Source organism: Oncorhynchus masou, chromosome 13 (assembly GCF_036934945.1).
Source record: "Oncorhynchus masou masou isolate Uvic2021 chromosome 13, UVic_Omas_1.1, whole genome shotgun sequence".
NCBI lineage: Eukaryota > Metazoa > Chordata > Actinopteri > Salmoniformes > Salmonidae > Oncorhynchus > Oncorhynchus masou.
In genome coordinates this window covers 87491366-87505860 of record NC_088224.1, presented here as the reverse complement: position 1 = coordinate 87505860, position 14495 = coordinate 87491366, and the positions used below count along the sequence as shown (strand labels likewise).

The 14495-nt window shown below is 47.7% G+C and overlaps 1 protein-coding gene across 1 annotated transcript in view; it reads left to right on the top strand.

Annotated features, from left to right (window-relative positions):
• Positions 1-14282, top strand: part of LOC135553462 (WD repeat-containing protein 49-like) — a 40314-nt gene extending 26032 nt beyond the window's left edge. The window contains exons 12-20 of the mRNA XM_064985569.1: positions 116-246; positions 9977-10078; positions 10186-10278; positions 10371-10558; positions 10663-10860; positions 12120-12328; positions 13236-13363; positions 13520-13663; positions 14140-14282. Of these exons, the coding sequence (XP_064841641.1) occupies positions 116-246; positions 9977-10078; positions 10186-10278; positions 10371-10558; positions 10663-10860; positions 12120-12328; positions 13236-13363; positions 13520-13663; positions 14140-14282 (1336 nt within the window). The remainder of the gene's footprint in view (positions 1-115; positions 247-9976; positions 10079-10185; positions 10279-10370; positions 10559-10662; positions 10861-12119; positions 12329-13235; positions 13364-13519; positions 13664-14139) is intronic.
• Positions 14283-14495: the final 213 nt, after the last annotated feature.

Here is a 14495-nt window from a genome sequence, read left to right as displayed (position 1 = left end):
CACCCCCCTCTCTCTCCATCACCCCCCCCCCCCTCTCTCTCTCTCTCTCCGTCACCCCCCTCTCTCTCCATCACCCCCCTCTCTCTCTCCATCACCTCCCCCCGGCTCTCTGCAGGATGTTAACAGTGTTCAGACTGCCCTCGTTCTCTCAGTTCTTCGTTCAGCCCTCTGAGTGGAAGGGAGGAGTTCAGCATAATGACGACGTCCTGTGTGCCGCATTCCTGCCCCCTCAAACCCTTGTCACAGGTGTGTGTGTGTGTGTGTGTGTGTGTGTGTGTGTGTGTGTGTGTGTGTGTGTGTGTGTGTGTGTGTGTGCGTGTATTTGTGTGTATTTGTGTGTACAGTATGTGTCTCTGTGTGTTAGAATGAAAGATTGTCCACTCAAGCAACAGGAGGAGAGAAATAGAGAAGAAATCCACTGAAGTAAAATAATATCTGTTCATTTAAGTGGATGGTGGAGTTATCAAAGGCACGGAGCTGTCTCTGCTGTGTGCGCGTGTGTGTGTGTGTGTGTGGTGTGTGTGTGTGTGTTATCAGGCATGGAGCTCCCACGCTCTCTCTGCGGGGGGTGTGTGTGTGTGTGTGTTATCAGGCATGGAGCTCCCACGCTCTCTCTGCTGTGTGTGTGTGTGTGTGTTATCTTCCTGTCAGGCCCACAGGCACACCCAGCGGAGGCCTGAACTCAGTCTCAACTCTGACTGCGCAACATGACTACCATTAAGCACTAATGCTTACCCTCAGAGAATACCCCGCCAGAATGATTTGGAGATCAATCTTAATGTTAACTGCACTAATCCTCCATTAACATACGTTCAGGATTTACCGGGAGCTTTGAGATGCTGGTTCTTATCTGGATGATTCTGCTCTAAACCCCTACTTAGACCTATAGAATGGGTTCTGCCCTAAACCCCTACTGAGACCTATAGAATGGGTTCTGCTCTAAACCCCTACTTAGACCTATAGAATGGGTTCTGCTCTAAACCCTTACTTAGACCTATAGAATGGGTTCTGCCCTAAACCCCTACTGAGACCTATAGAATGGGTTCTACCCTAAACCCTACTGAGACCTATAGAATGGGTTCTGCCCTAAACCCTACTGAGACCTATAGAATGGGTTCTGCCCTAAACCCCTACTGAGACCTATAGAATGGGTTCTGCTCTAAACCCCTACTTAGACCTATAGAATGGGTTCTGCTCTAAACCCCTACTTAGACCTATAGAATGGGTTCTGCTCTAAACCCCTACTTAGACCTATATAATGGGTTCTGCCCTAAACCCCTACTGAGACCTATAGAATGGGTTCTGCTCTAAACCCCTACTTAGACCTATATAATGGGTTCTGCTCTAAACCCATACTGAGACCTATAGAATGGGTTCTGCTCCAAACCCTATTTAGACCTATAGAATAGGTTCTGCTCTAAACCCTACTTAGACCTATAGAATGGGTTCTGCCCTAAACCCTACTGAGACCTATAGAATGGGTTCTGCCCTAAACCCCTACTGAGACCTATAGAATGGGTTCTGCCCTAAACCCTACTTAGACCTATAGAATGGGTTCTGCTCTAAACCCCTACTGAGACCCATAGAATGGGTTCTGCTCTAAACCCCTACTTAGACCTATAGAATGGGTTCTGCCCTAAACCCCTACTGAGACCTATATAATGGGTTCTGCTCTAAACCCTACTTAGAGCTATATAATGGGTTCTGCTCTAAACCCCTACTGAGACCTATAGAATGGGTTCTGCTCTAAACCCTACTGAGACCTATAGAATGGGTTCTGCACTAAACCCCACTGAGACCTATATAATGGGTTCTGCTCTAAACCTTACTGAGCCCTATAGAATGGGTTCTGCTCTAAACCCTACTTAGACCTATATAATGGGTTCTGCCCTAAAACCTACTGAGACCTATAGAATGGGTTCTGCCCTAAACCCCTACTGAGACCTATAGAATGGGTTCTGCCCTAAACCCCTACTTAGACCTATAGAATGGGTTCTGCCCTAAACCCCCACTGAGACCTATAGAATGGGTTCTGCCCTAAACCCCTACTGAGACCTAAATAATGGGTTCTGTTCTAAACCCCTACTTAGACCTATAGAATGGGTTCTGCACTAAACCCTACTGAGACCTATAGAATGGGTTCTGCCCTAAACCCCTACTGAGACCTATAGAATGGGTTCTGCACTAAACCCTACTGAGACCTATATAATGGGTTCTGCCCTAAACCCCTACTGAGACCTATAGAATGGGTTCTGCCCTAAACCCCTACTGAGACCTATAGAATGGGTTCTGCCCTAAACCCTACTGAGACCTATAGAATGGGTTCTGCCCTAAACCCCCACTGAGACCTATAGAATGGGTTCTGCCCTAAACCCTACTGAGACCTATAGAATGGGTTCTGCCCTAAACCCCTACTGAGACCTATAGAATGGGTTCTGCACTAAACCCTACTGAGACCTATATAATGGGTTCTGCCCTAAACCCCTACTGAGACCTATAGAATGGGTTCTGCCCTAAACCCCTACTGAGACCTATAGAATGGGTTCTGCCCTAAACCCCTACTGAGACCTATAGAATGGGTTCTGCCCTAAACCCCTACTGAGACCTATAGAATGGGTTCTGCCCTAAACCCCTACTGAGACCTATAGAATGGGTTCTGCACTAAACCCTACTGAGACCTATAGAATGGGTTCTGCCCTAAACCCCTACTGAGACCTATGTAATGGGTTCTGCCCTAAACCCCTACTGAGACCTATATAATGGGTTCTGCCCTAAACCCTACTTAGACCTATAGAATGGGTTCTGCCCTAAACCCTACTGAGACCTATAGAATGGGTTCTGCCCTAAACCCCTACTGAGACCTATAGAATGGGTTCTGCCCTAAACCCCTACTGAGACCTATAGAATGGGTTCTGCCCTAAACCCCTACTGAGACCTATAGAATGGGTTCTGCCCTAAATCCCTACTGAGACCTATAGAATGGGTTCTGCCCTAAATCCCTACTGAGACCTATAGAATGGGTTCTGCCCTAAACCCCTACTGAGACCTATAGAATGGGTTCTGCCCTAAACCCCTACTGAGACCTATAGAATGGGTTCTGCCCTAAACCCTACTGAGACCTATAGAATGGGTTCTGCCCTAAATCCCTACTGAGACCTATAGAATGGGTTCTGCCCTAAACCCCTACTACTCTTATGAATCCACACATCTCTATAGAGAGGCCTCTCCTGTGTGGTGGGCTGAAGAGGTGGTCTATTAGGAAACAGAATTGGATCTCTCCCTGTGTACCGTATAGATAGACGTGTCTTCACAAAGCTAAACTAGTACAGTTGTAAGAGCTATAGTTCTGAGATATTGTGGCATTGTTCCCGTTGAGAGGTACAGCACAGACTACACTAATCTTGCCCAATGGCTACTCTGTGTGAAAGATTCACTGAAGTGATGAGTACAAGGCGAAGGAAAACAAGAGAGAGGGAGAGAAGAGGGAACATTTAGAGGAAAATAATAGCACATGAGAGAACACTTTGGGCAGATAAAAAGAAATGGGAGAAAAACAGACTAGTAAGAATAGAAGTCACAAGATACTTTCAAAAACTATTTAGCTTCTTCTCACTTTCTCTCTTTCTGTCGCTCTCTCCTTCCCACTTTCTCTCTTTCTGTCACTCTCCCCTTCCCTCTTTCTGTCGCTCTCCCCTTCTCACTTTCTCTCTTTCTGTCGCTCTCTCCTTCCCACTTTTTCTCTTTCTGTCACTCTCCCCTTCCCACTTTCTCTCTCTCTGTCGCTCTCTCCTTCCCGCTTTCTCTCTCTCCTTCCCACTTTCTCTCTCTGTCGCTCTCTCCTTCCCACTTTCTCTCTCTCTGTCGCTCTCTCCTTCCCACTTTCTCTCTCTCTGTCGCTCTCTCCTTCCCACTTTCTCTTTCTGTCGCTCTCTCCTTCCTCTCTCTGTCGCTCTCTCCTTCCCACTTTCTCTCTCTCTCTCCTTCCCATTTTCTCTCTCTCTGTCGCTCTCTCCTTTCCACTTTCTCTTTCTATCGCTCTCTCCTTCCCACTTTCTCTTTCTATGTCGCTCTTTCCTTCCCACTTTTTCTCTCTCTGTCGCTCTCTCTTTCCCACTTTCTCTCTCTGTCGCTCTCTCCTTCCCACTTTCTCTCTCTGTCGCTCTCTCCTTCCCACTTTCTCTCTCTCCTTCCCACTTTCTCTCTCTCTGTCGCTCTCTCCTTCCCACTTTCTCTGTCGCTCTCTCCTTCCCACTTTCTCTTTCTATCGCTCTCTCCTTCCCACTTTCTCTTTCTCTGTCGCTCTCTCCTTCCCACTTTCTCTCTCTGTCGCTCTCTCCTTCCCACTTTCTCTCTCTCTGTCGCTCTCTCCTTCCCACTATCTCTCTCTGTCGCTCTCTCCTTCCCACTTTCTCTGTCGCTCTCTCCTTCCCACTTTCTCTCTCTCTGTCGCTCTCTCCTTCCCACTTTCTCTCTCTCCTTCCCACTTTCTCTCTCTCTGTCGTTCTCTCCTTCCCACTTTCTCTGTCGCTCTCTCCTTCCCACTTTCTCTTTCTATCGCTCTCTCCTTCCCACTTTCTCTTTCTCTGTCGCTCTCTCCTTCCCACTTTCTCTCTCTGTCGCTCTCTCCTTCCCACTTTCTCTCTCTGTCGCTCTCTCCTTCCCACTTTCTCTCTCTCCTTCCCACTTTCTCTCTCTCTGTCGCTCTCTCCTTCCCACTTTCTCTGTCGCTCTCTCCTTCCCACTTTCTCTCTCTGTCGCTCTCTCCTTCCCGCTTTCTCTCTCTCTGTCGCTCTCTCCTTCCCACTTTCTCTTTCTGTCGCTCTCTCCTTCCTCTCTCTGTCGCTCTCTCCTTCCCACTTTCTCTCTCTCTCTCTCCTTCCCATTTTCTCTCTCTCTGTCGCTCTCTCCTTTCCACTTTCTCTTTCTATCGCTCTCTCCTTCCCACTTTCTCTTTCTATGTCGCTCTTTCCTTCCCACTTTTTCTCTCTCTGTCGCTCTCTCTTTCCCACTTTCTCTCTCTGTCGCTCTCTCCTTCCCACTTTCTCTCTCTGTCGCTCTCTCCTTCCCACTTTCTCTCTCTCCTTCCCACTTTCTCTCTCTCTGTCGCTCTCTCCTTCCCACTTTCTCTGTCGCTCTCTCCTTCCCACTTTCTCTTTCTATCGCTCTCTCCTTCCCACTTTCTCTTTCTCTGTCGCTCTCTCCTTCCCACTTTCTCTCTCTGTCGCTCTCTCCTTCCCACTTTCTCTCTCTCTGTCGCTCTCTCCTTCTCACTTTCTCTCTCTCTGTCGCTCTCTCCTTCCCACTTTCTCTGTCGCTCTCTCCTTCCCACTTTCTCTCTCTCTGTCGCTCTCTCCTTCCCACTTTCTCTCTCTCCTTTCCCACTTTCTCTCTCTCTGTCGTTCTCTCCTTCCCACTTTCTCTGTTGCTCTCTCCTTCCCACTTTCTCTTTCTATCGCTCTCTCCTTCCCACTTTCTCTTTCTCTGTCGCTCTCTCCTTCCCACTTTCTCTCTCTGTCGCTCTCTCCTTCCCACTTTCTCTCTCTCTGTCGCTCTCTCCTTCCCACTTTCTCTGTCGCTCTCTCCTTCCCACTTTCTCTCTCTCTGTCGCTCTCTCCTTCCCACTTTCTCTCTCTCCTTCCCACTTTCTCTCTCTCTGTCGCTCTCTCCTTCCCACTTTCTCTGTTGCTCTCTCCTTCCCACTTTCCCTCTCTTTCTGTCACTCTCTCCTTCCCACTTTCTCTCTCTCTGTCACTCTCTCTGTCTCTCTCTCCTTCCCACTTTCTCTCTCTTTCTGTCGCTCTCTCCTTCCCACCTTCTCTCTCTTTCTATTGCTCTCTCCTTCCCACCTTCTCTCTCTTTCTATTGCTCTCTCCTTCCCACTTTCTCTTTCTGTCTCTCTTTCCTTCCTCTCTCTGTCGCTCTCTCCTTCCCACTTTCTCTTTCTCTGTCGCTCTCTCTTTCCCACTTTCTCTCTCTGTCACTCTCTCCTTCCCACTTTCTCTCTCTGTCACTCTCTCATTCCTCTCTCTGTCACTCTCTCCTTTCCACTTTCTCTCTCTTTCTGTTGCTCTCTCCTCCCCACTTTCTCTCTCTTTCTGTTGCTCTCTCCTCCCCACTTTCTCTCTCTTTCTGTCGCTCTTTCCTTCCCACTTTCTCTCTGTCACTCTCTCCTTCCCACTTTCACTCTGTTTCCCTCCCTCCCTCCCTCCCTCCCTCCCTCCCTCCCTCCCTCCCTCCCTCCCTCCCTCCCTCCCTCCCTCCCTCCCTCCCTCCCTCCCTCCCTCCCTCCCTCCCTCCCTCCTTCTCCCCCTGGATTATCCTAATGCCCAGATTAAAGTATGTTTATTAGCTCTCCCTGTGTGACAGAGAGGGAAATGGACCTGAGTAGTCTGCCTCTTAGGCCTGAAGTATGGTGTGTGTGTGTGCGCTTGCATGTGTGCTCACGTCTCTGTGTGTGTGTGTGTGTGGGCATTTGCTTATGTGTGCATGAGAATCAGAATGCAGGAGAACATTTAACTGTTGGGGGACTGTACCCACCTCATCAATATTCACTCTGTGCAGCGCTCTGCTTGGCCGCTCTCTGCTGTCTGACAATCACAGCCTGACACAGCAGCCCCAGTTCCTCTACCTCCCATCCCCTTATTTCACCCCAAAAGCAGGCAGGTCTCTCTCTTATTCCTCTTATCTTCACTATCTTCTCATCTCATTTACCTAAAAGAGGTTAAGGACAGAATAAGTCAAGGTAATTCCACTGAAACGTTTTTCCTCCACATAATAAGTACCTTGACAATACTGGAAAAGTAAGTCCTAAACCTCCGTAGTGTTTTGTGTTGCAAAGTAATTTTCTATGGTTGGCTAGTTCTGTCTGTAGTCGTCATGTAGATGTGATGGACATGGGGTTGGCTAGTTCTGTCTGTAGTCGTCATGTAGATGTGATGGACATGGGGTTGACTAGTTCTGTCTGTAGTCGTCATGTAGATGTGATGGACATGGGGTTGACTAGTTCTGTCTGTAGTCGTCATGTAGATGTGATGGACATGGGGTTGGCTAGTTCTGTCTGTAGTCGTCATGTAGATGTGATGGACATGGGGTTGGCTAGTTCTGTCTGTAGTCGTCATGTAGATGTGATGGACATGGGGTTGGCTAGTTCTGTCTGTAGTCGTCATGTAGATGTGATGGACATGGGGTTGGCTAGTTCTGTCTGTAGTCGTCATGTAGATGTGATGGACATGGGGTTGGCTAGTTCTGTCTGTAGTCGTCATGTAGATGTGATGGACATGGGGTTGGCTAGTTCTGTCTGTAGTCGTCATGTAGATGTGATGGACATGGGGTTGACTAGTTCTGTCTGTTGTCGTCATGTAGATGTGCTGGACATGGGGTTGGCTAGTTCTGTCTGTAGTCGTCATGTAGATGTGATGGACACAGGACCATGTACACTGATCTGACAAAACATTAAGAACACTCTTTGACGTAGATTGACCAGGTGAACCCAGGTGAAAGCTATGATCCCTTATTGACGTCACTTATTAAATCAGTATAGGTGAAGGGGAGGAGACGGGTTAAAGAAGGATTTTTAAGCCTTTAGACAATTGAGACATGGATTGTGTATGAGTGTCATTCAGAGGGAGAATGGGCAAGACAAAAGATTGAAGTGCCTTTGAACAGGGTATGGTAGTAGGTGCTAGGTTTGTTTCAAGAACTGCAATGCTGCTGGAGTCAACATGGGCCGGCACCCCTGTGGAACATGGAACATGGGCCGGCACCCCTGTGGAAAGCTTTCGAAACCTTGCAGAGTCCACGCTCCGACAAATTGAGGCTGTTCTAGGGAGAGAGGGAGGGAGAGAGAGGGAGGGAGGGAGAGGGAGAGAGGGAGAGAGGGAGAGGGAGAGAGAGGGAGGGAGAGAGAGGGAGGGAGAGAGAGGGAGAGAGAGAGGGAGAGACTCCTGCCTTCCATAACAAAGCCATCACCTACAGAGAGATGAACCTGGAGAAGAGTCCCCGAAGCAAGCTGGTCCTGGGACTCTGTTCACAAACACAAACACACCTCACAGAGCCCCAGGACATCAGCACAATTAGACCCAACCAAATCATGAGAAAACAAAAAGATAACTACTTGACATATTGGAAAGAATTATCAAAAAAACAGAGCAAACTAGAATGCTATTTGGACCTACACAGAGAGTACACAGCGGCAGAATACCTGACCACTGTGACTGACCCTACACAGAGAGTACACAGCGGCAGAATACCTGACCACTGTGACTGACCCAAAATTAAGGAAAACTTTGACTATGTACAGACTCAGTGAGCATAGCCTTGCTATTGAGAAAGGCCGCCGTAGGCAGACAAGGCTCTCAAGAGAAGACAGGCTATGTGCTCACTGCCCACAAAATGAGGTGGAAACTGAGCTGCACTTCCTAACCTCCTGCCAAATGTATGACCATATTAGAGAGACATATTTCCCTCAGATTACACAGATCCACAAAGAATTTGAAAACAAACCCAATTTTAATAAACTCCCATATCTACTGGGTGAAATTCCACAGTGTGCCATCACAGCAGCTAGATGTGTGACCTGTTGCCACAAGAAAAGGGCAACCAGTGAAGAACAAACACCATTGCAAATACAACCCATTTTCCTGCTTATATGTTTTGCTATTTGCACATTATGACATTTGTAATGTCTTTATTATTTTGGAACTTTTGTGAGTGTAATGTTTACTGTTCATTTTTATTGCTTATTTCACTTTTGTTTATTATCTAGTTCACTTGCTTTGGCAATGTTAAACATATGTTTCCCATGCCAATAAAGCCCTTTAATTGAAATTGAATTGAATTGAGAGAGGCGGTGATAACAGTCAGTGGATATAGCTGGCCCCTGGGCAGCATCAATAATGCAATTGGCTCCCTCAACGGACAACACATTTAAACCTCCGACTGCTCTCACACTCTTACTCTTCTTTCTCTCTCCCTCCTCTTCCTCCTTCTCTCTCCCTCCTCCTTCTCTCTCCCTCCTCCTCCTCTCTCCCTCCTCTTCCTCCTCTCTCCCTCCTCCTCCTCCCCTCTCCCTCCCCCTCTTCCTCCTCATCTCTCCCTGCTCTTCCTCCTCCTTCTCTCTCCCTCCTCCTCCTCTTCCTCCTTCTCTCTTCCTCCTCCTCTCTCCCTCCTCCTCCTCTCTCCCTCCTCTTCCTCCTTCTCTCTCCCTCCTCCTTCTCCCTCCCCCTCTTCCTCCTCATCGCTCCCTGCTCTTCCTCCTCCTTCTCTCTCCCTCCTCTTCCTCCTTCTCTCTTCCTCCTCCTCTCTCCCTCCTCCTCCTCTCTCCCTCCTCTTCCTCCTTCTCTCTTCCTCCTCCTCTCTCCCTCCCCCTCTTCCTCCTCATCTCTCCCTGCTCTTCCTCCTCCTTCTCTCACACCTCCTCTTCCTCCTCCTTATCTCTCCCTGTTCCTGCTCCTCCTCCTTTCTCCCTCATCTTTCTCCTCTTTATCTCTCCCTCATCTTCATCCTCCTCTCTCCTTCCTCCTAATGCTCCTTCTCTCTCCTGCTGATCAGCTCATACAGAGGAGACATGTTGTATAATGCTGTACTCAGATCAGCTCCTCCTGAATCCTCACCTCACACAGAGGAGACATGTTGTATAATACTGTACTCAGATCAGTGTTGGCAGGCCCAGGCAGAACAGACTCTATGTTGTGGTATTGTTAATAAAGCCCTATGAGGGTGTAATACCTATGTTTTACTTAAAGATTGCACTGTTGGTTAGGGCCTGTAAGTAAGCATTTCACTGTAAGGTCTACTACACCAGTTGTGTTCGGCGCACGTGACAAATAAACTTTGATTTAATTTGATTGAATCATGACATGGCACACTGCACCTCCAGGAAAATGCTTCTGAAAGGTTCTGGAAACATTGGCAGAAGAGATGTGTGAGATTTCGTAATGTGCATATCCTGTTTGGATCCTGTTTTCTGTGTGGACAGGGAGTTACGACGGGGAGCTGACGGTGTGGAACAACAGCACAGAGAACGCCCTGAGAAAGCTCCGTCCAGATCCTGAGAGACAACGCTGCAGGCCTCAGACGGGTCAGAACCACACGGACCACATGTCTAACTAACTACTACAAGTTACTTCAACCCCCCACACACTGCACAACACTTTAACACAAACCTCAATGACCCCATATCTTCAGTGTGTGATGTGAACGGCGAGGAGGACTCAGAGAGCAGTGATGGCGTCTCCAGATGCTTCTTCCTGCCAGGACGTAAGGGCGTTGCCACCGTTGGTGAGCGATGGTACTTTGGTGAACTCCCGTGATAGGATACGTGATTCTATTATGCTATTCTAGTCACGGACTGGCCCTGTTCTGGTCTGTAGGTGGAGCGGACCTGGTCTCATGTGGCGGTTCTGGTCTGGTTCGGTTCTGGAACACGGTCCATAGCGGTCTGGTTGCTGTGTTCACAGCTCATAAAGACATAGGGTCCATCATCATGACCATGACCGCCTGTGGTCGATACCTGATCACTGCTGACATCAAGGGAACCCTGAAGACCTGGTGCATACAGGTGGGAGACAGACTAGGCCCAGATGTTTCCTTTTTAGCTGCTTTAATGGTCTGTGATTATATGTTGTGCTGTTCTGTGTGTTTGTTTGTCTGCCTGTCCATTAGGAATACTGCCTCCTGCCCAGCGACGGAGTGACCAATGAAGCTCCAGAATTGCTGGGTAGTCTCCGCCCACACATGGACTGTGTAACTCACCTGGAGACGTGCCTCCATGGCGGCAGGCTCCTCCTCCTCTCAGCATCTGCAGACTGTAGCGTAGCTCTCAGCTACCTACCTGGGGACACAGTGGGCGTGTTCGGACAGGTGTGTGTCTGTGATTGTGTCTGTGTGTGTGCTCAGCCACAGGTGTGTAACAGGTACTCATCTACGTCAGTGGAGGCTCCTCAGAGGAGGAAGGGTAGGACCATCCACTCAGTGAATTTCATAACATTTTTAATTGTAAAACATTTAAAAAGTTATCCTTTTTAGATAAAACTATACTAAATATAATCACGTCACCAAACAATTGATTAAAACACACTATTTTGCAAAGATGGTCTACGGTATCCTCAACAGCACGGTTTGTGCATTGAAGTCTGCAAGCAAAAGAACAATGTGAGAAGAGGAGAGCGCATAGAAGGAATACAACGTGGCTGATATTAAAGTGAACTGTGTTTTACGCGTGATTAGGGGTGTGTTCATTTCTGTTGAAAAACGTTTCTTAAAATGGAAACAAACGGAACAAAACGGGGATTAACATACCTGAATTTGTCCAATAGAAACTCTCATTTAAAACTGTTGGACTAATGAGTACACCCTATATCAGCTTGATGCAGGCAAGGCGGTATTGAATGCCACTGTTTGTCGCCTCAAATTTGTCTCTTGACGTTGTGAACTTTAATTCATTGGTTAGGTTATATCAACCGTATGATGAGTATAGGGAAAATGTGAGTATCATGTAGCAGCCTAAACCTGTCGCTGTTACATTGAACTGGGTGAATGGAATATGAATGCGAGTCATCCAACATGCTGTAATAGAAACAAGGCCGTGCTCATGAAAAAAATATAGGCAGTGATTATCACTCTGGTAAGCAGTGATTATCTCTCTGGTAGACAGTGATTATCACTCTGGTAGGCAGTGATTATCTCTCTGGTAGACAGTGATTATCACTCTGGTAGACATCACTCTGGTAGGCAGTGATTATCACTCTGGTAGGCAGTGATTATCACTCTGGTAGGCAGTGAGTATCACTCTGGTAGGCAGTGATTATCACTCTGGTAGGAAGCGATTATCACTCTGGTAGGAAGCAATTATCACTCTGGTAGGCAGCTATTATCACTCTGATAGGCAGTGATTATCACTCTGCTAGGCAGTGATTATCACTCTGGTAGGCAGTGATTATCAGTCTGGTAGGCATCACTCTGGTAAACAGTGACTGAGTGTGTGTACAGTATGTGGGAGGTGTGTAGTCGATGAATCAGAAGTGAAACCTGTACTAAACTGTCCTTACAAGTGTGTTTGTAAAAACGAGTTTACCCCCCCCCCCCCCCCCCACCACCACCACACTCACACACACTTTTAGGAGGAGCACTGGCGTTTGGATGGGCCTGTATCTGTCCAAGTGGGAGAAGGAGAGCCTAGAGAGGGGACAGTGTCACCACAGAGCCCCAGTTGTACAGACCCTGAGTTTGACAGCCAACCCCCCAAGATGCGGGAGGAGAGAAGGGCAGTCGTGGAGACAGAGGAGGCTGGAGACAACACAGGCCTGGAGAGAGAGGAGCTGGGGTCAATGTAAGTTCCCACTGTGTCACAGCAAGACATTCTGAACTTTATGATGGTAATCCATCCTGAAAAGGACTGTACTGTACACAGCTATAAAACCCACGGGAGACCAATAGACTGAACACACTGTACACAGCTATAAAACCCACGGGAGACCAATAGACTGAACACACTGTACACAGCTATAAAACCCACGGGAGACCAATAGACTGAACACACTGTACACAGCTATAAAACCCACGGGAGACCAATAGACTGAACACACTGTACACAGCTATAAAACCCACGGGAGACCAATAGACTGAACACACTGTACACAGCTATAAAACCCACAGGAGACCAATAGACTGAACACACTGTACACAGCTATAAAACCCACAGGAGACCAATAGACTGAACACACTGTACACAGCTATAAAACCCACGGGAGACCAATAGACTGAACACACTGTACACAGTTAGAAAACCCACAGGAGACCAATAGACTGAACACACTGTACACAGCTATAAAACCCACGGGAGATAAATAGATTGAACACACTGTACACAGCTAGAAAACCCACAGGAGATGAGTGGTTGCAGCTAACTAGATATTCACCATACAACAACACATGACATTCTGTCTTTCATTTAGTAATTCACTGTGATGTCATGTAATGTCTGCATTGATGTGTGTGTGTGTGTCTACATGATGTGTCTGCATGATGCGTGTGTGTGTTTGCATGATGTGTGTGTGTGTGCATGATGTGTGTGTGTGTGCCTGATGTGTGTGTGTGTGCCTGATGTGTGTGTGTGTGCCTGATGTGTGTGTGTGTGTGCCTGATGTGTGTGTGTGTGTGTGCCTGATGTGTGTGTGTGTGTGTGCCTGATATGTGTGTGTGTGTGTGCATGATGTGTTTGTTGTGTGTGTGTGTAGTATTCCCGGTGACTGTCCTCCTCCTAGTAGTAGTAGTATTTTGGGGCGAAGCTACAGGGAGAGGCAGGGCCTGAGGGTGAGTGACAGCCGACCTGGCCATAGGGAGACACCATTGAATACTGATGTTGGTAAGTCCAGACTCAGATAATGGGTTCCCTTCCTGTATTCTCATGCCTTCTATTCTCCTCTCATCTGAAGTCAGATTTGTGTGTGTGTGTGTGTGTGTGTGTGTTGGCATACATATTTCTCCACAGTCATCAGTGTGTCTTCCACTCCCTCTGTAGGTACGTTCAGTGGGCTGCGTATCGGAGAAGTACAGTCTGTCAGAGAGCTGTCCAGACCAGAGTTCGTCATACACCCTCACCGCTACTTCAACCATAGCGCCAAAGCCAGCCCAATATTCACACCCCTACCTGCCAACACTGAGGGTACGCCCCTTATTGGTGTAAAAAGGAATATACAAAAATATCAGTACAAAGTTTGACTAATAAGTAGTTTTACAGATAATATACAGTTTTGAGATAATACAGGTCTGTTGTTTTGTGTCAGACTACCTTCAGGATGTTATTGGGACGGCAGGGTAGATGGGACGGCAGGGTAGATGGGACGGCAGGGTAGATGGGACGGCAGGGTAGATGGGACGGCAGGGTAGATGGGACGGCAGGGTAGATGGGACGGCATAGTAGCCTAGTGGTTAGAGCGTTGGACTAGCAACGTTTCGGTTACTAGGTTACAAGTTCGAATCCCCGAGCTGACAAGGTACAAATCTGTCGTTCTGCCCCTGAACAGGCAGTTAACCCACTGTTCCTAGGCCGTCATTGAAAATAAGAATTTGTTCTTAACTGACTTGCCCAGTAAAATAAAGATAAAATTAAATAAAAATTCCCTCTGTGACCTCCTGCAGTGGTGAAGGCTGGCTTTGACGAACGGAGTCTGTTCCCTAAAGGGCTTCTGGATGAGGAGCACAGGCCTAGCCATGGAGCCAGGAAGCAGGGGAGCAGGGAGAACCGGATCAACGACAGGGGGCGTGGAAGGAAGGACAGGTGAGGGAGACTGACAGTCGTGTCAGAGAACAGACATGTGTGACCTAGCAGGACAGATTTGAACTGATCAGTCATTGTTTTTTCCCCACTATAGACAAAGAAAGGGTAGTTCCTCCGGAGGCTTCAAGTGAAGACGTCATTTATATTGTTATCTACTTTTAATATCACTTTTTAAATGTCTGTCAAATTAAATCTGATCAATCAAGACAAGAGTGTG